Consider the following 25763-nt stretch of genomic DNA (forward strand, 5'->3'; position numbering starts at 1 on the left):
ATTGACTTGCATACCATGCAACACCCTGTCTATAGAATAGCAGGGAGCATGCCCTGGCTCTGTGCGATTCCAAACCACATCCTTGCTGCTACTGAGCCTGCAGAGCCCCCATGGCTCCTAAGAGTTGCGTCAGTGCTGTTGTGATGCTGCTCCCATTATTCCCAATGGGAGCGGCATTAATACAGCCGTGATGTAATTCTAAGGAGCCACGTAGGCTCTGTGAGCTCAGTAGCAGCGAGGATGTGGTTTATTCATTCATTCATTCATTCATTCATTCAATTTCTATACTGCCCTTCCAAAAATGGCTCAGGGCGGTTTACACAGAGAAATAACAAATAAATAAGATGGATTCCAGTCCCCAAAGGGCTCACAATCTAAAAAGGGCCAGTTACTCCCCCCACTGCTAAATAAAGAGAATCACCACGTTAAAAGGTGCCTCTTTGCCAAAGTTAGCAGGGGTTTGCAATCACAAGTTTGCAATCACACAATGCCAGGGCATGTGCCCTGCTCTTCCATTGGCGTGGTATGCAAGCCATTGTATACAAAGCCCGCCAGAACACAGATGCTGACATAAGGAAAACATTACACACCTCTATAAGAGATGAATGAAGAATTCAGTTTGTAATTAACTGGGGAGTGACACTTTCCCATCTCCAGCCCCTCTTTCAAAGGGCTTCTTGTTATACACAAACCCTTCATGCTGTGAAGTTGTAGAGCAAATTATGGTGTGAGCCACACCCAAGGAATCTAAATGCAAAAGTTCCACTGTTTGGAATGCAGTTGCTTTGCATTCTCAATAAGGATGTTTGCAATGACTGCAAACAATCTGTAGTTGCTTACAAGGATTGACCAACAAGTGTAGTCTTCTCAGAAATCCTTATCCCAGCCTGAAAGCTCATCAGGTGGGACTCCTTGTTCAGGTGGGTATCTGTCAAAGTGGCTGTAATCCATTGGACCTGAAAGCTAAAACAGAGTTACAGGAGAAGCAAGTTTAAAGAACAGCTTAAGAGATGTTGGACAAAATAGCAGTGATGATCGTGGGTGGGCAGGTTTTGCCCAATTCCCTAGCCACATTCTTCAAAGCATGTTGGGACATCATCATGTCCTCTGTGACGGGCTTCAATTCAGACCATCCCTCAGGAACTGTCTGTGTCAGACCGTGGAACACACTGCTACATTAGGACTATAATAACATTATCATTAACATTGAATTGTTAAATTGTTTTAAGTTTTTTGTATATGTTTTTAACTTGTTTTATGCTATTGTTAACTGCCCAGAGACGAAAGTTTGGGCGGTGTACAAATTTGATAGATAGATAAATAGATAGATAGATAACATAGGAAGCTGCCTTGTACGAAATCAGGCCATTGGTCCATTGTCTACATTGACTGGCACTGCTTTCCAAGGTTTCAGGTGGGAATCTCTGTGACGTTTTGTATTTTTTTTAGTATTTGCTTGTTAAATTTGTTTATGGTGTTGCTATATGTGTTTTGGAATTTATGTTTGAAAACTGTTTTCTATTCTATATTGTAATTTGTTTGTCTTGTTCTATGTATTTTTATTGGACGTAGGGTGGAACCTCACAGCCTCTCCCAGCCCTACCTGGAGATGCTACCAGGGACTGAACCTGGGACCTTCTGCATGCCAGCAACTGCTCTACTACTGAGCTAGGGCCCATCCCTTAAGGGGAATATCTTGCAGCCCTCACATTAGCTATACTCGTTGACCTTGTGGCCTTTGGCTTAAGCCCGCAGTAGGATGTGCACGAACCAGTTCGTAGGCCCTTTTACAGGCCTCTGAACCAGTTCGATAGACCAGCGGTTCGAAGGTGTGGGGGATAGCTTTAAGGATGGGGGAGGGTGCACTCTCCCCCCACCCCCTCTGCTGTGCTTCCCCTCTGGCGCTCTGTGTAAAAATAGTCTGGCGGGGTGGCAGCGAACCTCCTTGCTGCAACGTTGGTCTCCCGACCAGAAGTGACTAGAAATGCCTGGCGCACATGCACTGGTCACTTCCGGTCGGGGGATTAATGGGGAGTCAAGGAGGTACGTTGGTGCCCTGGCAGACTATTTTTACATAGAGCGTCAGAGGGGGAAGTGTGGTGCAGGGGGGAGTGCACCCTCCCCCGTCCTTAAAGCTATCCCCGCCACCACCACCACCGGCTCGAAGGGCGCCAGTTCTGTGCACGTCCCTAGCCCTCAGTCCTCCTTCCTAACCAAAACTTAGTACAAGCAGATGTAACTGCACCTGAACGTATGGATTTACATGCTGCACAAAGCCATCTAAACAACAAACTTTTTACCAAGGACAGCAACAGGCAGCTCTCTAGCCAAATCTGGCACCCAAAGCACAGAGCGGCAATACGGCCCCACAGTCGCCAAATCACAAGACACACCTCTTGTTTCCCTCTGTTGTTCCCACCCTCATTTCCCTCCCTCTCTTTGGCTACAGTTTGGAAAGCCCTGAAGACAAATGCTGCTGCTTTAGAAACCCAAATCTGAAGGGGCAGCTCCATGACCATGAATACAGACTCACTGATGTCAGGGGCCCTTTGTCTATAGCACAATTGTCAGTTGATTAAATTCATCACAATGCTGGGGTTCTCGGCCTTGGATCCCCAGATGTTGTTGGACGACAACTCCCATCATCCAGGATGATGGGAGCTGTCGTCTAACAACATCTGGAGACGCAAGAGCGAGAACCTCTGACAATGTGATGAGACTCTGAGCTTGGTACCTCTCTTTTTAAAGGCGATGTTAACTTCCTTGCTTTAAGTCCATCCCAGTTGAATCCATTCAGCCACCTAATAGGAAAATTTAAGAACAAGAAGATCAGTGAAACCAGCTTCACAGAGCATGTAATCCTAAACAAAAGGTGCATTTGTGTGGGAAGGTAACTCAATTCCTCCTTCAGGTTTTAGCTCTGAAAGCAATAAAAGCAACAGCTGGAGGTGGGGGAAAGAGCAATCTGGCATGGGTCTCCCAACCACTCTTGCTCTTTTCTTACCTGTGCCTTTTGATATCATGTATTCCATTCTTCAGATTACCTAGTCTCTCAGTAGGGTTTTGTCTAAAAGAAACAATACAGGATAAACACTATATAATATGGATGCATCATCATTTAGTAATATTATCACTATTACCTGTTCGCTTCAAGGTGTTAGTTTTTACCTACCAAAGCCCTAAACCAGGGGTATCAAGCTGTGGCCCTCCTGCAGATGTTGGTCTACAACTTCCATCACCCCTGGCCATTGTGACATTGTTCATCCACAGAGATGTACTATCTGAGATATTCCAGACCCAGACCATTTGGAGCAGGGATCTGAAACTGCAGCTTTCTAGCTGTTGGACTACAGCTTCCACCATCCCTGGTCTTTGTGACTGGGGATGATGGGAGTTGTAGTCCAACCACATATGGAGTGCCACAGCTTCAGACCTCTCCCTAAACAGCCTGGGTTTGGAACATATCAGATCATATATCTCTGTTGATGACTCTATCTGTCTCAGGACTGCCAATGACCCTGTTGCCGGATCTATCCGGACAGAATATTCCCATAATCCAAACACAATATTAAAACTGCAGCAGGTGTGAAGTTAATTATAAGGCAAGAAGCGAAGAGCACAAATACACCCCTACTAACAGAACAAAGAGGCACCTTTTAAAAATGGTGATTCTCTTTATTTAGCAAGGGGAGAGCAACTGGCCCTATCCGTACCCAGCACAGCATCCCTCCAGTGGCTGTTGCTGGTGTCTGTCTTATATTTCTGTTTTAGATTGTGAGCCCTTTTATTATTATTATTTATTCAATTTCTATACCGCCCTTCCAAAAATGGCTCATGGTGGTTTACACAGAGAAATAATAAATAAATAAGACGGATCCCTGTCCCCAAAGGGCTTTGGGCACAGGGAGCCATTGTGTGTGTGTGTGTGTGTGTGTGTGTGTGTGTGTGTGTACCGCTTTGGGAACTTTTGCAGAAAAGCAGTATATACATTATCATTGTATTTGTCATTGCCATATGGGAGATTCTTCAGGGCATGGAGATGCCAATTCAACACGTCCAGTGGATTTGAAGTTGGGGGTCACGGGAAGGTGACGTACCACACCAGGATTCACGTGCTCTTCCGCTATGAAGAGTGTGCCAGTCTTGATCTTCTAGTTTGTGGTAATCTACCACACAAGAATAAGCCATCTAATGGCACAGTGGGAAATGACTTGACTAGCAAGCCAGAGGTTGCCTGTTCGAATCCCTGCTGGTATGTTTCCCAGACTATGGGAAACACCTATATTGGGCAGCAGTGATATAGGAAGATGCTGGAAGGCATCATCTCATACTGCATGGGAGGAGGAAATGGTAAACCCCTCCTGCATTCTACCAAAGACAACTACAGGGCCCTGTGGTTGCCAGGAGTTGACACTGACCCGACGGCACACTTTTCTTTTACTTTACCACACAAGAGGTCAGCACATAATTTTTATTTACTACAAGTATATACTGCTTTTACTCTATTACAGAATTCAAGACAGCAGACACAGGGTTCTTAGGCAGTCTCCCCTTCAGGTACTGACCAGGCCCGGACCTGCTTAGCTTCAACAAGGTTGTTGCATTGTGGGTCTTCAGACCAGATGAGCAATGGTCCCATTTGGAATGCAGAGATGGGACATGCCGAATCATTCCCCCCAAAAATTTCTGAGACAAGACAGCACAACCTCGGCCCCCAGATGTTGCTGGACTACAGTTTCCATCACCCTCAGCCAAAGTGGCCAATCACCAGGGATGATGAGAGCTGTAGTCCAACAGCACCTGGAGGGCCGGCGTTGTGCAGCCCTGATCTAAGAGGACATGGCCTCAGCATCTCAGTCTTAACCTAGAAGCAAGTTAGCAGGAATGTCCAAGCCTTACTACATGCATTTGCAGGATCAGTGCCTTAAAATGGCTTAATAGTCCTGTGCTTCATTGCGAAGTGCTCAGTTTTACATTAGTTGCTTAGCAACCGGGATGAAAGGTTTCATGTGAACAGAGCAATGGAAAGACAGGCCACAATGGTTCTTATAGTCAGCTAAAATTGAGCAGAAGAGGCAGAGACCCAGCAGGCCAAACAGGGAAATTCGGGAGGCCTGGTAAAGCCCACAGGCGCTCTACTGAGGGTATACATTCCCATACTGGTTACTTTAAATTTATATCTCTACCCTTCCACAGAATGCCTAAGTGGACAATGCAATGAAACAGTAATAATTAAGCATCACAACATTTCCCAATAAATATTGTGTTCCTGTTCACGTCAAAATCATGGGTTCTAAAACTTGGGTCCCCAGATGGTTTTGGACTACAGCTCCCATCCTCCAGTGTGCCCAAGAAATGATGGGAGTTGTAGTCCAACAACATCTGGGGACCCAAGTTTGAGAACCTCTACACTATATGTTAACTTAAAAATAAATACTACCCAAGCAAGAATACAATTACTTTTTTTAAAAAAGAAAGAAATATATTTGATTGAAATTCAGCACTCTTGATTCCAGGTGCTTAAAGAGGAATAGAAAACTGTTCGAGCATTCTTCTCATGCCTTCACAACAAAATTGCCCTTCTCACCTGCAGAGCCGCCGAATCAGATCTTCAGGCCGCTTTGTTATTATTCTGGGAAAATCCAGCCTTTCAACACCTTTTAGAATCAAATTGTAGGTCATCATTTGATCAACCCCAGAAAATGGAGGACTAGAGCAGATGTCAAGATTTTAAGGAGAGTATTTAAAGAAAAAGAAAAGAAAAAGAAAAAACGGTTCAGAGAAAAAGGCCGATAATATCTGCAATTCTACACTGACTTACTTGGGGGAAAGCCAATGCTGAACATGGTGGGAAATTGGGCCAAAGTATGGGGCTGTTCTCATGACCCTAAACAGGATCAGAGGTAGGTAGGAGACCCGGGCATGCTCCCAAGTGGCAATCATGTGTTTGTAAAGATTAAGGGAGAAGGTGGGAAGCACGATTGTGTGGGAGGTGGAAGCTGGGTAGGGTGGATTTCAGTCCACCCTTGATAAAAATGCTGAGGGCAGAATGTAGGTTGGCTGCACCCATCCTACCTGGCTCCCACGTGGCCATTCTCCTCTCCTCATACCCTGATCTTTGCATGCACACGGCCACCAAACAGGAGCATGCAGGGCTCTCTTACCCTGGCTTGGCACTCCTCTGACCCTGTTTAGGATCGTGAGAATAGCCCTTATACCTTATGTTAAACACAGCTTGGCCTTGCATATATATTTTTTCACTGTAACAGCAACTGCAGGTGGGATGAGGGTGAAGGATCAAGACTGTGGTACATGTTATTTTTATTTTATTATTATTAATTCGATTTCTATACCGCCCTTCCAAAAATGGCTCAGGGCGGTTTACAAAGAGAAATAAAGCAAATAAGATGGCTCCCTGTCCCCAAAGGGCTCACATTCTAAAAAGAAACATAGGACACACACCAGCAACAGTCACTGGAAGTACTGTGCTGGGGGTGGATAGGGCCAGTTACTCTCCCCCTACTAAATAAAGAGAATCACCATGGTAAAAGGTGCCTCTTTGCCCAGTTAGCAGGGGTTAACCTTATCCTCTCATACTGAGATCCTGATGGAAGTCGCCCACCTCCCACGTAGGGATTTGCTCTAGAAGGGTAAACAGCAGCTTGAAGGGACCGCGGTCCTCATGCACCACGGCCCCAACAAAAATCCCCCTTGCACCATGGTCTAATCCCGATTGCTACCGTCCTGCAGCCTGCAATGAAAAAAAAGATAAACTAGCATGGCCCTGTTTAACTAAGCTTTTAATGTGCCATGCAGTTTGGCCTTTCTTTCTGAACAAACACGTATGATATTGTGCTGTTAACGTAAATTCTGTTTTGGCTACAGTTAGAATCCAGCACACCTTCTGACACTGGAGGTAGGCCCAGCTGGGGTTGGGAGGGAAACAGGCGGAGGGGTGAGGGAAGCACTTTCGGGAAAGCACTGGCAGGCAAAGGAGGAAAAAAGTATATCTGAGGGCTGTCCCACAGAAGCAGGAGCCAACTTGTTTTCTGTTGCTCCTGCGGGCAAGACTAGAACCAATGGGTTGAAATCACAAGGAAGCAGATTCAGCCAGATATTGGGAGGGATCTCCTAAGGAGTAGGCAGTTTTTCGCACCCAGCTTTTAGTTCGCATCTCCTCCAGAATGGAGGGTGTGCGTTCACATACCGGCCACATTTACCCCAAAGTCCCTGTGAGCTGTCAGGGAGCCCTTCACAAACAATTCGGGTTTTTCAGCGTGTGTTAGAGTGTAGCCCAATTTAAAAAAAAAATCCCTTTTGCATCGGTTTTTTTGGGCAGGGGAGCAACTTTGGATTCACAGGAAACCTACGGTAAGTCATGCTGTCTTGGAAAACTCCTGTTTGACAGTGGAACAGTCTGCCTTGTGCAGGGGTGGGCTCTCCTTCGCTAGAGACTTCCAAACAGAGGCTGGGCAGCCATCTGACAAGGATGCTTATAGCATATGCTTGCGGGGGGTTGGACTAGAAGACCTGCAAGGTTCCTGCCAACTCTAGGAACATAGGAAGCTGCCATATACTGAGTCAGACCCTTGGTCTATCTAGCTCAGTATTGTCTTCACAGACTGGCAGCGGCTTCTCCAAGGTTGCAGGCAGGAGTCTAATACTGGAATCTCTAATACTGGAAACCTCTGATGAAACCCACTGCTGTCTACTCCAACCATCAGTAGTTAGCTCTTTCCCAGTCCCGCTACCTGAAATCCTTTTAAGTGGGGCTGCCAGTTGATTGAACCTGGACCCTTCTGCCTGCATTACTCTACCACTGAGCTTTGGCTCCTCCCTAACATATAACACTTGGGCAAAACAACAACCAACCACTTATTTGTGAACTATTCAGCTTAGAAAAGGCACAAGCTCTGACCAAAGCCTGGAATAAATGACAAGGCACTTACTTTCCTGTAAGCAGTTCATAGACAAGTATTCCAAGAGACCAGAAGTCCACACTGAAATCATGTCCTTTGTTCAGAATGACCTCAGGGGCCACATATTCAGGAGTGCCACAGAAGGTCCAGGTCTTCTGTCCAGCGCCAATCTTCTTAGCAAACCCAAAATCAACCTCAGAGGAAAGAGCAGAAGAAACTGTGCTATAGGCATTTGGTTATTTTGTTGTTGTTGTTGCTGCAGGGAAAATGTTTCCAGCATGTAGTAACACAGTTTTATATGGAGGATGCACAGGCTGAACACTATGAGCAGGGTCTCATGATCAGTGAGATCCGGTTTGGGGAGCTAAGCAGGGAGAGTGGGCTAAGCCCGCTCTCCCTGCACACAAGCAGGGCGGGAACCCTGGGCGGCCGGATCAGCCACCCACACGATTGCTGGCTCCGTGACGGAGCTGGTGGGGGCTGGGGAGTTCAGGGGCCGCGTGGCCCCCGGAAGCTCCAGTATGCCCTGCGCGAGCACAGAGACCCCCGGAGCCAGGAGGCGCTGTGGCTACTCACGATCAGAAAAACTGGGTTTGTGGAGTGCTCACTCCGCAAACCCGGTTTAAGGGGAGGGGTACTTAGGCAGGTTAACCGCTGGGAGGCAACCAGGCTCAGCTGCGAGCCCGGTGGCTCCCACGATAATCCGAAATCGGGCTAGTCTCCCCTAGCCCGATTTTGGCTGATCGTGGGAATAGCCTCAGTGTATATTACTACTATTTATATACCACTTTACAATACAAAGTTCTCAAGGCAGTTTACCTAAGTTTACATAGAAAAAGATGGTTCCTTCCCCCAAAGGGCTCTAAAAAGAAACACAAGGCAGACACCAGCAACAGCCACTGGAGGGATGCTATGCTGCCGTGAGACAGGGACAGTTGCTCTCCCCTCCAGCCAGCTAAATATAAGAAAGTTATACACTTGAAAGTTGCCTCTTTGCACCGTTAGCAGGGGAGACCCTGAATCTCACTTTTCTTTAATGCAGTTTTCCAGAGTATGAAACGAAGTCCTGGTTTTCATGATGTCACTTTCTGATGGGACAGCTGGCCCCTCACCTTACTCTACTGCATCAAACAGACCCTCAAGAGATGGCCACACTCTCCCACCTTCCCCAGTCCACTACGTCTCAGAGTAAGCTTTGCTATGCTGCATATAGCTTAATCAAGAACCAACAAATGGGTGTGCATGCAGTTACGGGTGTAATTCCCAGGTCAACCACTAGTTTGACAGGAGGGTACTGTGAGGAGGAGGGTTTAAAATGGCCAGCCCCTACCCCCATCCCCCACCAAGGGAAAATGTTCCTTCTCAACACCTGCCATTTCCGTCCACACACACTTCTTGCCTCTGGGTTGGCAAGCTATTCCTTTGAGGGGCAGATCTGGCCCTGGGGCCTTCATAGTCCCCCCCCCCATTGTATCATCTCTTCCCACTTTACAATTCTGGTCAGGCAAGGAATTTCCAGGAGCATTCTCATGAATAAACATTTCGACATGGAAAGCAAATGTGAGATGTGGGGGGAATCAATGCATGCTGGGAAAATGGATTTAAAGCATATTACATATAAAAAAAAGTCTACAAGCAAATGTACACTAAAATACAACACATAAAAAAGCACAGCAGCATTAAAACAAGAATGAAACAAATTGTCCTTTGTAACAGAAATCAGTTATAAGCAGCATTCCAAAACAAAGAAGTTTCCAATATCTATCTAAAAATGGAGAAAGAAGGAGCCTGACAGATTTTCCTGGGGAAGGGATTCCAGCACTTCAGAGTTCCCTGATAGTAATATTTTCTTTCTAATCCACAAGGAAGAGCAGTCTCCGAACTCCAGGAAATAAATTTGGTGAGCATAGTGCTAGATGCAAAACTAGCCTCTCCCTGCAATATGGCTATAGATAAACTTACCAACTTTATATACCCTTGGGCATCCAAAATTAAGTTTTCTGGCTTCAAGTCCCTGTAGATAACACTGATACGATGCAAATATTCAATCGCTTCTGTCACACACCCAATGCAGAACTTCGTTGTGGTTTCGTCAAAGCTGCCTCTGAAAGAATGTTAACCGTGTTCCTTTTATCACTCTGATTATGGATAGAACTACAGATTAAGCAGGAAACAGAAGCTCTCGTGTTCTATGCATGCAGAAAATGTTTGCAGGTGCATGTAAGCAAACCTGTTGTGAGCCACCCTGTGCAGTAGTGTACTGGAGGGGCAGGGTATAAATATTTTATAAATAAATAAATAAATAAAATAGTCCCTGTACTGATCTGCTCTATCTATTTACACTACGCTAGTGCAATGAACAAAAATGTGCACATGATGCAAGAAGTTTGCATAGCTGAGTGGATGCTCAGTGCTACACAGTCTCTTGCTCTCTTGGTCCATTTGTGCAACAAGGAAAACAGATAGCTTTGCATTACTCTCTGCAACAGATACTGCAGTGAAACCCCTGTTTAATCCCTGAGGAAGGGGTTCCACAGCAGCAGACACACCACGGGTTGTCCAGGCACCACTCTTCCAGAACATAATCTCCCAACAACAGAACTAGCTAGTGCAACATCCTTGCACTAGTGCAATATATTTGCACTAGCACAGCATTAATCTGGATGTCAGTCACTGGGCCAAACAACTGGATTAATGTCACATACAGTTTGCCTCTCAGGGAGTAAGCCAGAGAGACCTCTGCCTGAGGCCCTGGAGAGATGCTTCTAATCAGAGTAGGCACTGATTAGTATTTTATTATTCATACAGGAACATGTTAAGAAAAATGCTAAACAAAAATGTTTGATGTTATGTTACCTGTCTCTGAGGATACTCCATAATTCACCTCCAAGACAGGCTTCCAAGAGCATGTAAACATATTTGTTGTCCTTGAAAGTGCGGTACAATCTGAAGCAAGATGAAAAGGGAAAAGAAAGCAAAATCCAAGCAATTCTAGTTTAAAGCAAAAACCTTTTAGCATCCACGCAAATTAACTATATCCACAACAGTTATTTTGAAAACTGACCCCCTTTTCCTTGCATCCGATGGGTTTTTGCTCTAATACATATTTATATCCTGCATATTTATATCCTGTCTTTCTTCCATAATGGAAGCCAAGACACTATATGTGAGGTCTCCCAGGGAGTCTCCAATCCAGGCACTGACCAACCCCAGACCCACTTAACTTCAGCAAGGTGGCCTGCATCCGGCACCTTCACATCATTCCATAGCTGTAACTGCTTCTTTGGAGGAGGAAACATGCCAGAGGATCAATACATAAACGATACCAGAACCTGAAAATGGCTGACAGCCTAACGAAGGGCTTGTATAAAAAGCAAAGTTTTTTTCTTTTTGTGTAAAAAGCAAAGTTTTTTGTTGCTAACACAACAAGATTGTAATTGTGATTGTGCTAAAAACCAATTTGCACAGAAATCTATCTGTCTATCTATCTTTCTATATGAAAGGCTAAGGAAGTATTTATTTTTTCTTATATACCACTTCCTCCAAAGACTCTAGGCGGTAGACAACACCACCAATAACAATTAAAAAGAAAGAAAAAATTAAAGATGTATGTGGCAAGCCCCAGGGCTTCACCAATTGGAGGTAACAGAAGAGAAGCACCATAGTGATTGGGCAGTGGAGATTCCATATGCAGATAGGGGGAAGGAGCCTGTGATAGTTAAAGGTCAGTTGGAATGCAACTGTTACTGTTCAGAAGATGTTCTTGATTGCAGAGGAGAGAAGAATGAATAGATATAGATATATAAATAAAGGATAGTGGGCAGGGGTCTGCGAAGAGAGGGGTTGTGAGGGAAGAAAGTGCCCCTTCAGGAGAAGGAGGCAGCCACTGTACAGATTAGATGAGGAAACAAGACGAACAAGATCTGTTAACTAGGGAAGTTTGTGGGGGAGAAAGATAGAGGGGAAGAGTGAGCGGAGGAGAGAGAAAGAGAGAAAAAGAAGGGAGGGGAAGAGAGAAAGAAGGAAGGGCGAGGGACAGGCCTGGGCCTGTCAGCGGCCTGAAGGGAATGAGTAGCCATGGCAGCAGCAGCAAGGAAAGGCCCAGTCAACTGCAGCTGCTGCTCGTGGCTACCGAGGCCATTAGCGGAGGGAGGGAGGCAGGCAAGGGATGGGCCTGGGCCTATCAGCGTCTTGAGGGGAATGAGCACCCATGGCGGCAGCAGCTAGGAAGGGCCCAGTGAACTGCTGCTGCTGTTTCTGTGGGGAGGAGCAGGAGTGAGGCTCGGGTAGAGAGGTATCTGAGTTTAGGGGGCTGTGGCTTGGCCAATTGGTGCCAGCAGTGCCGCAGCTGCAACCAAGAGAGGTGAGGGGAAGGAGCAACAGGATGGAGGAGAAAGAGGAGGAGCAGGAGCATGGCTCAGGTGAGGGTGGAGAGATTTCTGAAGTGAGGGGGCTGTGGCGGGGGGGTGAGGGGAGCAATCAAGTACTAGCGCACAGATGCTCTGCACGGGTTAAACTAATTCCCTTTAAAACAAATGAAACGTGCTGCTGTTGTGTACAAATTCTTCTAATAGTGCAACACTAATATTGAATGCAAACTCCAGACTTAGCACAGGTAATTCGTGCAACAGCTTTGCACTAGTGTGAAACTATGCCTCTATCATGTCCCTCACCTGGCTTCTTTCTAAACTAAAAAGGTCCAAACGATGCAGTCTTTGCTCATAGGGGAGTTGCTTCAGCCCCCTGTTCATTTCGGTTGCCATTTTCAACATCTTTCCTAGCTTTTTAAGGTGCAGGGACCAAAACTGTACACAGTATCAAAGTATGGTTGAACCATAGATTAATTTAGGGGCATTACTATATAGGAATTTTTATTATCAATTCATTTGCCTAATGTATTGGTTGATAACTCTTAGGTCTACTAACCCTGATATTATATGAAAGAATTAAGTTGAGAAGGGATGATAATTTGGAGAAGTGTGATATGATCTTGAGGAGCTTTTTAGGATGTTCCCATCCAGTGTAGTAATGAAATGCAAAATACAGTACAGCCATCCCTCACCAACTGCGAGGGTTCCGTTCCAGCATAACCTCGCTGTTGGCAAATTTGCGGTTGGTGAGGCATTAAAGTCTATGGGAAACACTGGGTTACGGAAACCGCGGTCATGAAAAGACCAAAAAATAAAATGGAAAAATGCTCAAAAGTTGCCCCCAATCCCCAAAACTCCCTTAAAATTGCCAAGTGTCATCAAGAGGAGTACACAGATTGAAACTCAGGACATTTTTTAACACACACACACCAATCACTAAAAAGTACTTCTGAACCCACCCCACAAATCGGCAGGAATCACTTTAAATCACTAGTAGTCGGCAAAGTCAGCAAGAGAAATGAGCAGAGTGAACCTCTGAACCCCGCAAAATTGCAAACACCCCCCTCCCTGCACAAAAAATCCTCACCAAACCGCAGATACTCAGGTTATGGTTGGTGAGACCGGTCACAATTTCCTAGTCATGGAAACTCAAAACCGCGGTTGGGAAAACCATGATTGACAAGGGATGACTGCAGTCTATTGAGTGATCAGAAGGCTGGGTGTGGACATGGAGTTACAGTACATGGAAGGAGTTTTCAAACTTGGGTCCCCAGATGTTGTTGGTCTACAACTCTCATTATCACCAGCCACAATGGTCAAAAGCCATTGTAACTAGGGATAATGGGAGCTGAAGTTCAACAACATCTGGGGAACTAAGTCTGAGAACCCTTAGTATATGGGGTAAGCTGGAAATGATGAAACCAGGGCTGTCAAACTGCAGCCCTTCAACTATTGCTGGCTGACAGTTCCCACCATCCCTGGCTACTGGCCATTGTGACTGGGGAGGATGGGAGTTGTAGGCCAACAACCGCTGGAGGGCCACAGTTCGACACTAAACCATACCTGGGCTGCTTCACTGGCTATAGCATTTGTTAAAATCAAATACAAAACCACCAGCAACTTACCTCACAATAAATGGAGAACAGACCTCTTCTAGAATTCTTTTTTCAGAGTGGATGTGCTCCTGCTGCTTGGTATCCACAACATGCTTCTTCTTGATACACTTCATGGCAAATGCTACATTCTCATTCTTAACTTTAACCTGAGCACAAGAAATATGACCAAAAGGGATGAACAAACTTCTCTTGGCAGCTTCCTGAAATCTATTCAGAGTAAACAGAATATAATTCTAAGCCTGTTGGCCATAAAACGAAAACCCAAAGGAAAGGCTTCCTGACGATATGCTTTGTGCCCCAGATTATTTGTTGTTACTGCTATGCTTATATCCTGCCTTTCTGACCTGATGAAACCCAAGGTGGTGTACAGAGTTCCCAGGCAACCTCCCATCCACACACTGACCCAAGCTAGACCTGCTTCAGCAGGGTTGCTGCATCATGTGCCTTCAGAGCACATCCTAAGGTCGTTCTCATGACCAACTTACAGGGAGGGCTGGTGGGGAGGCAGGATCCTACCTGTCACACAGCACATGAGCGGCACAGTGGCGAGCAGCAGAACCAGGAGCCAGAGGAGGAAGTCATCTAGCATCCCACAATACACTGGACCAGAAGTATAGTGCATTGCGGGATTCCCTGCTACTGGGAACTCTTGCAGGCAGCTGGAGCATTTGCATGATAGGCAAGTGGGGTGCAAGGGAGCAAGCGTGTCATTCTACCCCTCTATCAGCCAGGGTAAAAATCCCGGACTATTCAGTCGCCAAGTGCTGGGATTGGGACTGATCGGGCTGTCCTAGCCTTGGTAGAACCAATCTTCCCAGCTATCAACAAGAACCTGGAAGGAATGTAATCTTGCAATGTCTTTATTATAGTTATAGTCTAAAAGATATCATCCTTTGTGGATCCCCTGTATGAATAGTTTTGTCAGCCATACAGATCAACCATCCACAGAATGTTAAGCACACCTAAAGGTGCTTCACATGAGCAAAGTGAAGAGCCTTGAGGTGGTTTGCGGGGAGAGTGGGCTTAGCCCACTCTCCCCACACACGAGCAGGGAGCCGTCCCTGGGTGGCCAGATTGGTCGCCCACACAATCACCGGCTCCGTCATGGTGCCGGTAAGGGTGGTGGGCACCAGGCGCCACCCGGCCCTCGGAAGTCCCAGGATGCCCCGCGCGAGTGTGTAGGGCATTCTGGGGAGACCCCCTGAGGCCAAGAGGCTTGTTGAAGCCTCCCGGTCAGGGGTCTCCTCGTGAGTCGCCACAGCGTGGCATCTCACGATGGGAAAGAACAGGTTAGCGGAGCACCCACTCCGTTAACCTGGTTCAAGTGGAGGGGTATTTTTAAAGGTGTGTAGCTGGGAGCCGTGTGGCTTCTGTTGCAGCACACGACCGCACAGAAGAGGGCTGCCTTTCCTTAGTCCGGTTCTGCGCAGTCGTGAGAATAGCCTCCTAGACTCCTATGGAAAACAGTGGGACTTGTGCTTGTAATTCACTGCTTATGCTTTGCTGAATATTGTATTTATCCGAACAGAAGACGACTCTGAATTTAAGATAACCCCCTTAATAACAGAGGTTAAATACACGTTATACCTGTATTTACTCTAAAGGAAGAGAAATCTGAATTTAAGATGACCCCCCAGTTTCTAACATCAAATATCTGGGGGAAACTTAGTCTTGGATTCAGGTAAGTATGGTACAATAGATCTCGGCCTGTGCACAGGTTGTTGTTTCTTTGGAGCAACTCTCCTTGGCCACCCCCGATCCAGCACTGGCAGCTTGAAAACTGTACTAATGAAGGAACCTTTTTTCATATATGATGGTCATGCGGGAAGGCAAAGGCCTTTTGGGATATGATATATAATGAGTTGAAGAAAAAATTTTAAATGACATTTCCTAAGAGGCCAGAATCCTTCCTGCTGGGAATAATGCAAGGAGAGCTCTCCAGAATAAACCTAACATTTTTTATGTATGCAACCACGGCGGCTAGAATAGTATATGCACAGAAATGGAAAGATAATAAAATGCCCTCAAAATACGATTGGTTGATAAAAATGTTGGAATACGCTGAGATGGCAAAACTTACAGCACTCATAAGGGATGAAAACTTGGAATGTTTCAAGGAAGATTGGGAGCCATTCTTACTATATTTAAAAAACTATTTTTTTTCAGATATGGACCTTTCAGCAGGGTTTGAAATTTAGTAACAGCAGGTTAGGTAGGGTAAAATCAAGTTTGCAATGTGGAGTATATGTGTTTTGAATTATTAGAGCAATGGTAGATTTGTATAGCTAATATTAACCGTGCAGACTGGTAAGCGGGAAGTCAATATTTACTTAATTAAATGTAATTGGACTGTTAAACCAATAAAATTTTAAAAAGAAAAAAGAAAACTGTACTAATGTAAGGAAGGGTGGGAGTTGGGTGGGCAAGGAGCCTCATTATTTCTTATAGATGTTCTAAGAGCACTTGAACAAACTTTTCAAAGAGGGAATTCTGAAGCCTTTGGAAGTATACCACCTCTCATGCTGGCGTAGCTTGCAGAAACATTTAGATCAAGAAAGAGAAACTCAGAGGTTTAAAGGACAAATTCTTACGAGCTCAACTCTTCCGAATCCACCAACACCCAGAGTAGCAACAATTTCCAGATTCTGAAATGGGCAGGTGGAAGGAAACTGGGTTACTTTTTCTTTCAGCTGTATCATCTCCAAAGAGACATCACTGGGGAGTCGCTCCAAGGAAGAAACTCTGTGTTAGAGGAATAAAATATCTTCTTCAGTTCATTCTCTCCGAGCATGCAATCGAGAATTACTGCAGCGGTCTGACAGCCTTTCAGAACCATTGCTGATGTCCGCATGCATTATATATTATATTTACCATACCCTGGGTATTTACACTTCCTTTCTGTCTTTGCCTAGTGGTTCTTGATGTGAGATAGATATAAACTGAAGGAGAATATTACTAAATTTAAAAACACATGCACACTTAAAAAAAAACTTTAGTAGATTTAACTTCCTCGATGGCAGTTTAACTCTAGGAAGGGACAAGGGTAGATCATACCCCATCTGAGAAGGGCAGGGGGAATTAGTAAACTTGGTCATTAGTGTTCTGCAACTCCATGTTCTGGGTTAGACTCAATCAATAAGGTTAAGTGCCCAGAGATGCTTCATCCGCCCCCAACCCCCACCCTAGAAAACTGTTTAAAACTGCAGTTTATATGAATATGACTAATATACCACTAATATGGTATTGCCAACTTGAATTAAACTTTAAATAGTTTTAAGGTTTTCATTTCTAATCTGTTTATGTTGATATAAACCTCCCAGAGATGGTAGTTTGGGGCAGTCTACAAATCTGAAAAACAAGTCAATAGCTAGCTAACTAACTAAATGAAATGAAATAAATAAATCCCCTTTATACTGCATTGGAAACTGAAAGCACTATGCACTTACAATGCCAGGGGTCCAAGGGACCCCACAAAATACTGTGGTACTAATGTAATTTCTCTTTCTGTCTATAGATACTTGGATGCAAACCTGTTCCTTTAATTTTCCTTCTGAAATGGGGTACAATCTACCAGTTGCGTGGCAAAGCTGGTGGTGGCCCTGGATGGAGATTTGAAGACGGGCGCCCCCCAGGCAGCCCACCAACCTACCTGTTTTCTTCTCCTTTTTTTGCTGCTGCTACTACCAGAGACAACCACAGGGCTCTGCGGTCACCAGGAGTTGACTTCGACTCAACGACACGCTTTACTTTACTGCCACCCAGCAGTCTGCCTTCAACGCACCTCCCTGCTTTACATAGTGCAGTTTGATGATGTCACTGAGCTAGCACAGCTGCACCAGCTCAGTGGGGAGGGGCCGTGCAGATGCCAGCAAGAACAGGCCTGCCTTAAAGGGGCTGCCTTTTCTCACTGTAATCAAGAAAGCCCTGGAATCATGGGTGTGGGGGAGGCGGTTGGCAGCCCCCAGGAAGAGGCAGAGCAGCGATAGTCATGATGATACTGCCGTACTTGTGGTCTCAATTGTCCCTACACCCCGCGATCCACCCCAATTCCTTCCAAGAGTTAAATATCTAAACCAGGGGTGTCAAACTCAAATCATGTGGTGGGCCAGGTTTGATTCCAGTGCACCTCCAGGGGGCTGCACCTGCCTTGCACCGCCTTACACGGTCTTCTCACACCCACCTGGCACCTCACCCTCTTGCTTTCTTCCTCCCTCTCTCCTCTTTTTACACCAGCATATGCTCAGGGGAAGGTTGATTTAAAACAACAACATTGAACAACATACTTCCCTATGAGCTGAAGATACCAACTTTTGCATGGACAATCCTGCCAATTAAATTAGCTGAATGCACTAATTTTTAAACCAGAACATGCTCAGAAGGAGGTTCTTTTAAAAAGAAAATAAATTCTGAACAACACACTTACCTGTGACCTGCAGATACCTCAGCCAGCCAGCTCACCAGTTCTCCCTCCCTCCCATTGAACCCTCCTCTCAAATCTTCTTGCCCCAGCTCCTTCTTTCCTGGTTGGGCTCAGAGATCAGAGAGAAGTGTGGTGAGCAGTAAGGAGCACTTGGGGCAGCATAGCGGTATTGTGGGGGATGAACATGTGTCATGTTGGAGAGAAGACATATGGGGCGCTTAAGGAGCACTGGAGCAGCAGGGAGAAGAAGTGCGGCTATTTCTTGGGCACGGCAGCTCAGCCAGCTTCTTGCTGTCCTCACTGGCCCCTGAAATGGTGGTGGCAGCAGCAGAAATGGCTCAGGGGCTGGATCCAGCCTGTGGGCTGGGACCTTTGACAGCCCTGATCTCCAAGAACCTTTATGCAGTATGAACATTTGCAAAACACTTCAAGTGACTAACACTGGCCCAATACAAACCATTTTTATCTCTAACTATTCTAGGACTATAACCCACAGAATGATATATGTTCTGATCTAATGTTTGGCTGGGTACCAAATCCACACAAGACCAAATGGTTGCCTCTACCTGCTGGTGTAATTTTGTAAGAAGGAGGGGTGTCTTGGAGCTGGCAGCCAGGACTTCCACCCCCCGCCACCCCCAGGTTCCAGCACTGCAACAGCCATGGGCCCTGGAAACGAAAACTATGGATGTTTTATTTTGATTGTGAACTGCTTTGAGACACTGGTTACAGGTGGTTTAGAGATATATTGAGGCTATTCACACGCTTGTGCAAAACCAGGCTAAGGGAGCCCAGCCCAGTGTTCAAGTGTGGAAATTACCACTGGCATTCTGCTGCAAAATTTTGTGAACTGCTGGGAGCAGGCTGATCCTGGCAGCACCACGACGGCAAACCCACCTGTGAAGCCTCCCTCTAAAACGGTTTGGAGAGTGAGCACTCTCCTAACCCCGGTTTTTTATTGTCTGTCGGCCATGGCTGCTTGCAGCCACGGCTGCCAGACTGCAGGGAGCTCAGGAAGGAGAGGGGAGATCCCCATAATGCACCGCAAACCTGTGTGGTGCATTATGGTATTTTTTTTGGGGGGGGGATGCATCCCAGCACCCTGACCCCTGGAGCCACCGGCTGTCTGGGCAGGTGATCCACCCACCCAGGGAAGCCTGGAGGATCGTCTGTGGGGAGGTAAGCTTTTCTGGGCTTCCTCCCCACAGAGAGGGTAGCTCTTTCTCACTAGTTGTGAGGAAGGGCTCATTGTTAGATAAGAAGGTAAAAAAAGGTCACCACTGGTTTCAGTGGAGGGTGCATCTCTGTTGCATGCATATCTCTTTGCATCCAAAGTTGCCCCTTCAACTGAAGTGAATGGGAGAAGCCTGTTTGTACAGGAGCTGCGTATGTGCATAGGCTCATATTTACAGAGCATCCTACATGGCCTTTAGATCCACTAGAGCAGGGATTCGCAACGTTGGGTCCCCAGATGTTCTTAGACTTCAATTCCCATAATCCCCAGCCCCAGCGGCCTTTGGTTGAGGATTATGGGAGCTGAAGACCAATAACATCTGGGGACCCAACATCGAGAATCCCTGCACTAGAGTAATGTCCAGGACAACCCTGCATTGGCCTATAGATGACAGTAAGGGATTGGAAGGACGGTTCCCTGTTCGGGAGGCAGATCAGATGTTCTGCATTCCTTGTCCGGGACACAACATCACATTAACTTTGGTATAGTCTCAGTAGCATCAGGATGGCAGAATACCCTGCAGTATTTGGAATGTCCTTTGAGTTGGTTCTTTACATGTTAGAGGGAGATGTTAGTGTGTACCAGAGCATTTTGTATCTTCTAACAGGGACAAACAATGTGTAAACCTTGGCATCAAGAATAGAACAAAGGGGTTAAAAAGTTAAATCGAAGAAGATTCAATCAGAAAAAGGACATGAATTTTTCCAGAGAAGTTGGGAGGCTTTCTCTCCTCCCAGATGTCAAACCAGCATGCAGATAAGCTGTGGCTGTTGCCTACAGTTCTATTTAAAGCCCCCTTTTAATGGCAACATTTCATGAGACATTAAATATTGATTGCATTCTCTCTGTTTGGATACCTCAAGTCTGAAATGGTAATTTGTTTGATGAGCAGTCATCTGGCTTTATTGCATCTCTCAATAGCCTTTTGTGAGTTTATCGTAATGAAGTGAGGGTCAGAAAATTTTGCAGCAGAATGCCAATGGTAATTTCCACACTTGAACACTGATTCATGTTCTGCATTAATGCTTATTTGGATATTCCATTAAAATTGAAGGAACTGATAGTAAATAATGGGACTGACAAGGCACAGCATCATCCACTACTGCCATGATGGATACTCATTGTTCTGTGGTTCCAACTGGCAGCCAACAAAGCACAGTGCTAGTAGCAGATAGTGTATCCAAGTGGGATCTATCTGTGACTAACAATATATCTTACCAAGTCCTTACCGAAGAAAGCATCATAATTGGAGACACACCAATAGTTGTGTAAAGCAATGTCAAGTAGGTGAGTGGGCGACAAAGTGGCAAATGCAGTTCAGTGTTGGCAAGTGTAAAGTGATGCACATTGGGACGAAAAACTCCAGCTTCAAGTATATGCTGATAGGATCTGAGCTGTCAGTGAATGACTAGGAGAGGGATCTTGGGGTCGTGGTAGACAGCTCATTGAAAGTGTCGACTCAATGTGTGGCAGCTGTGAAAAAGGCCAATTCCATGCTAGGGGTCATTAGGAAGGGGATTGAAAATAAAATAGCTAATAATATAATGCCCTTATACAGAACTATGGGGCCACACCTGGAGTACTGCGTACAATTCTGGTCACCACATCTAAAAAAGGACACTGTAGAACTGGAAAAGGTGCAGAAGTGGGCAACCAAGATGATCAGGGGGCTAGAGCACCTTTTTTGTGAGGCAAGGCTACAACACCTGGGGCTTTTTAGTTTAGGAAAAAGACAAATGCGGGGAGACATGATAGAGGTCTACAAAATCATGCAAGGTGTGGAGAAAGTAGATAGAGAGAAATTCTTCTCCTTCTCACATAACACTAAAACCAGGGGTCATCCCATGAACTTGATTGCCAGGAAAGCTAGGACCAACAAATAGAAGTACATTTTCATACAACGCATCATCGACTTGTGGAATTCTCTGCCACGAGATGTGGTGACTGCCAACAGCCTGGATGGCTTTAAGAGGGGTTTGGATAACTTCATGGAGGAGAGGTCTATCATTGGCTACTAGTTGGAGGGCTAAAGGCCACTTTCAGCCTCAAAGGCAGGATGCCTCTGAGTATTAGTTGCAGGGGAGTCATAGCAGGAGAGAGGGCATGCCCTCAACTCCTGCCTGTAGGCTTCCAGCGGCATCTGGTGGGCCACTGTGTGAAACAGGATGCTGGACTAGATGGTCCTTGGGCCTGAGCCAGCAGGGCTGTTCTTATGTTCTCAAGCTGCAGCCCTACTGAGACATTACATTGTACAAGCACACATGCCTGTACACTTGTACATCTGTTTTTGTGCATGACGGCACCTGCATTCTCTTTAAAAGTGATTCTGGGTACAGGTCCCTCAAATGCATAGTACAAATATGAAGTATACTGCTGTACCTGTGTTCAACATAATGTGTGAGGTATACTGTATACTCATCAGATGAGCGTTAAACATGATGTCAAAACAGGGATTCAGTCAGTGAAGACCAGGGTGGGGCTGGCTAAAACTGCATGCAGGTGCTCCTGGGAAAAATCTTTGATCCCTGCACACAGGAATGTCCTATCGTCTTCTATGGGAAATGCAGAGTGGGAAGCAGCATTCATGCAGAGAACAGAATGGGAAGCTCTGGTCGGGGGAGGACTCTGGATCGCTGCCAATATGTTGGAAGCCCAAGAAGCTGCCAAGTGATCCTCACAGTGGTGCTGTATGTTGTGGCAACACAGTTAAAACACTGCAACATGTCATTGCTGAACGACACTGCTGGAAAGCAGCTGACAGGAAAGGGAGACAGCATATGTCCAAACAAAATAGCTCAGTATTGTAATCTGTATATCTCTCTCAGAGGGTAGCTAAATCTGAGATACACCAAATGCTTGCAAGATTGGAATCCACCTCTTGACGTGCATAACATGAATGTGGCTCGAAGCTTTTGACTGAAAACGCAAAATTTGGTCACTTGCAAGAAAAAAACCAGAGACGTCTACATCTTTTTAATCTGCTCAGATTATGAGCCTGCTCTCAATATCTGGAAATGGCGTCTTTACTGCTTGTGTTCCAGTGGCTGAGGCTGGGGCGGAGGGGTGGATTTATCACTGAGCACACATGCGCTCTGCATGCATGTCACGGGGGTGGGGGGGCAGGAGGTGGGGTGCTGAAGGGGCTGCAACAGGCCCTGCCATTTGCCACCTCCACTGCAGGACCTCTCCACTCACCTGCCACTGAGCTCCATGGACCCTGCTACCCACTGTCATCACAGCCAGCTTGGTTCCCTTGGCCAGCCACAATACAGCGTAATGCCGGCAAAGGGGAGCAAGTTGGGCACCGCAACAAGTGGAGGCCAGCAGTGGGCAAATGGAGCTGGTGAGCAGAGGCCAGTGGAGGGTGAAGGCTGCCCCCCCCCCCCCCAATAGATGCTGGCTTCCTCCAGCATCGCTACACCACTGGGCTGAGGGGCAGCTGTAAAAACAAAACAAAACAGAACCCATAGTGCTAACAGCAGATCATGTCCACATGGCCTCTTCCTGGACTGGACAAAGCATCCAGCTGAGTTATTATACAATGTTAAAGATCTTACCGCCCCCCCCCCCTCCATGCAGTTTTAAGGAACAGGTGGAAGACTTACTGAGCATGTCTCTTTTCATCATCACGTGCCAGAGTAGCCACATAACCCACCAGATATGCCTGGAGTTCTTCAAACGTCCCCACGGTCTGATTGAAGGTTCTGCAGAGACAAAAGAATAAGCTAGCCTAGTAAATTGCTAGAAACAACGTTTTACAGAATTGTTGTTTTCCCAGTTAAAGCATATCACTGAACAATCTTTGTTTTCCATTGAACTTTATTAGCTGGATATATTGTGAACTATAAAAAGAAAACCAACCAGGGTACATTTCAGGACACTGCAGTCTAGCCCTCTGGAACACTAAAGCTTCAACGGACAATCGTATTATGAGGCTGCAGTATTGTAACTCACTGTAGAATGCAACCATCTCTCAGAGCTTGAATAAGATTATAGGTAATTGTTGCTCTACAAAAGAGCAATTCAACTTGTGATTCACCAAGCTGAATGCAGAACATCAAGTGTGTTGAAGGGGCAAATGGGCTTGGCAAAACAAGCTGTTTTTGCTCCTGGTCTGTGACTGCAAAACGATAGCGACACATTTGCCCCATCAGGACCACACTGCAGCAGGGGAAAGGTTAGCCTCCTCCCTGTGCCACAGGCCTGATCCATACTGGGCTCCCACATCTTCTGTTAAGATGGAACCTCAATGCATTTGGCCCTCATAGTATGCCATTTAGAAGCAATTAAAACCTAGGACGCTGCTAACAGATTCCAAATGAGAACACAATGCTCTTTTCTTTTGGAATAATCCAGGTGTCTCAGAAGTATATTTATGGAGTTGGAAATACATATCATAATTAAGTCATTAGCTTAATCACATGAATGGCTGTTTTCCCCAGTGCACTCACAGTTTGGACAACTAGTTTTTACACTGTGACTCCACTGGGCCTTTTTTTGCTGCTGTTGGCAAAAATGCCCCCCCCCAAGTCCTTTTAGAACATAAAAAGGTATGTTTTCCCTCTTACTCCCAGCACAATACAGTTATTTGCACATGGATGAGAACTGCCTCAGAACAGCACAAAAGAAGGTCGCTTGAGGTTTCTCTAATGCCAAGTGTATTCTCTAACCACTCAGTTAGGTGTGAACAAGTGGGAAAGTCAGGGCCAGCTCCAGGTTTTCTGGGAACTCTCACAAGAATGACCTCTATGGGTTCCTCCTTATCTTGGTGGGTCCTAAGAGTTGCTCCACCAATATCCAAAAGCTATACGAGCACAGACAGAGGGGTTCTCAGGGATCAGCAATGGTGCTCAGCAGCTGCCCAACGATGCAAACCTTTGTGATGCCAACTCTGAAGCTCTTCACACGACCCACGTGAAGGGCTGCGGGCGGGTCTGTGGGGAGAGTGGGTTTTCCCGACCCTCCCTGCAGATGACCTCTCACCCTACCTCAGGTTGGCAGTTCACCCGCCCAGATGAGCAGCGGCTCTCCTGAGGTCTGCCCACGCCTCGCCCGGCTGCTCCAGGGCCCAGGTGCAGGGAGGCACCACACATGTGGCCCCCGGCCCCCTCCCCGAGCCCAAATAATATACCACGTGAGTGTGTGGTGCATTACTTCCCCCCAATCGACTGCTTGACACACAATCATTTAACTCAGTGTTTGGCCGTGCTCATGCCCCAAACCTGGGTTAAGCGGCGGGCTACCTTGGAGGGCCTGCCACCACCAGCTTCCTGAGGTTCTCACGCGCAGCAGAAACCAGGCTGGGCCTCCCTCTCTGGCAGGCGCGCTTCGTGAACGTGAGCCCCCGCCAGCAGCCAGGTGAGTGGTGGAGGCGATTCCCTGCCGCGGGGGCTGCTCAGTGGCACGGAGCACCGGCTCCATTTACCTTAAAAAATGCCCCAGAGGCGCGTTCATGAACCCTGCCTGCTCTCTGGGTAAGGTTCTATCCACAAAAATCATAGCAAAGCTTACTCTCTACCTGCCATCAGGTTGTAAATAGTGATGAAATGCCCACGTCACCAAAGCTCTCCTTGGCCTGGCTCCAGCCTAATCTCAGCCATATAAATGCAATGGCTCACATTCTGCACTGTGTTAGTGGAGAGCAACGTTGCTACAAAATTGCTGTCTTGGACCTCAGTCCAGAGCTTTGCTGAGCAGGCAAACATGTGCAGAGGGAGATCACTGCCCTCAACTCCCTCTAAAATGGCTTTTTGGCTTCAGAAATATATGTCCAAGAGGCTCATGCAGCCCTCAGGGACATATGCAGCCCTAAGGGATAGCTTTCTAAAGCCAAAAAGTCCTTTTGAAGGAAGGAGAGAGCAGTGAATATCACTCTCCTCACTCCCTCTATGCACATTTGCCTGCTTAGCAATACTCTGGTCTGAGCTCCAAGATAGTAGTTTTGTAGCCACACTGCTCTCTGCTGCCCTACTAACACTGCACATAATGTTATCAATTGGAAAGAATAGATTTCTTTAACTTATTTATAGTACCCTCCCTAAAACAAGATATGGAGCAGTACACCTATCAGTGGTCAGAACTGGCCTACAGAGGAGAAGAAACTAACAGTGTATTCCTCTTAGTGGGCACAAGAAGTAAAGGCAGCAGCACAATGTGGCCCAAGATAAACCCTTAATAATAATTAAAAAGGTTTCTTATCTTGCT

At 46.2% G+C, this 25763-nt stretch overlaps 1 protein-coding gene across 3 annotated transcripts in view; it reads right to left on the reverse strand.

Moving 5' to 3' along the window:
- Positions 1 to 229: 229 nt before the first annotated feature.
- PRKG2 (protein kinase cGMP-dependent 2) overlaps positions 230 to 25763 on the reverse strand; it is a 96786-nt gene continuing 71252 nt past the window's right edge. The window contains exons 10-19 of one of the 3 annotated variants that reach the window (XM_053251222.1): positions 23165 to 23263; positions 16497 to 16647; positions 13915 to 14051; positions 10776 to 10865; positions 9882 to 10023; positions 7950 to 8113; positions 5588 to 5710; positions 3005 to 3067; positions 2735 to 2801; positions 230 to 963 (exon numbers count right to left, since the gene is read on the reverse strand). In XM_053251222.1, coding sequence (XP_053107197.1) covers positions 868 to 963; positions 2735 to 2801; positions 3005 to 3067; positions 5588 to 5710; positions 7950 to 8113; positions 9882 to 10023; positions 10776 to 10865; positions 13915 to 14051; positions 16497 to 16647; positions 23165 to 23263 — 1132 coding nt within the window. In that variant the 3' untranslated portion in view covers positions 230 to 867. Of the gene's footprint in view, positions 964 to 2734; positions 2802 to 3004; positions 3068 to 5587; positions 5711 to 7949; positions 8114 to 9881; positions 10024 to 10775; positions 10866 to 13914; positions 14052 to 16496; positions 16648 to 17554; positions 17653 to 23164; positions 23264 to 25763 lie in introns of those variants that run through there. The other 2 variants (XM_053251224.1, XM_053251223.1) reach the window with 2 other exon arrangements.

Source organism: Hemicordylus capensis, chromosome 5 (genome assembly GCF_027244095.1).
Source record: "Hemicordylus capensis ecotype Gifberg chromosome 5, rHemCap1.1.pri, whole genome shotgun sequence".
NCBI lineage: Eukaryota > Metazoa > Chordata > Lepidosauria > Squamata > Cordylidae > Hemicordylus > Hemicordylus capensis.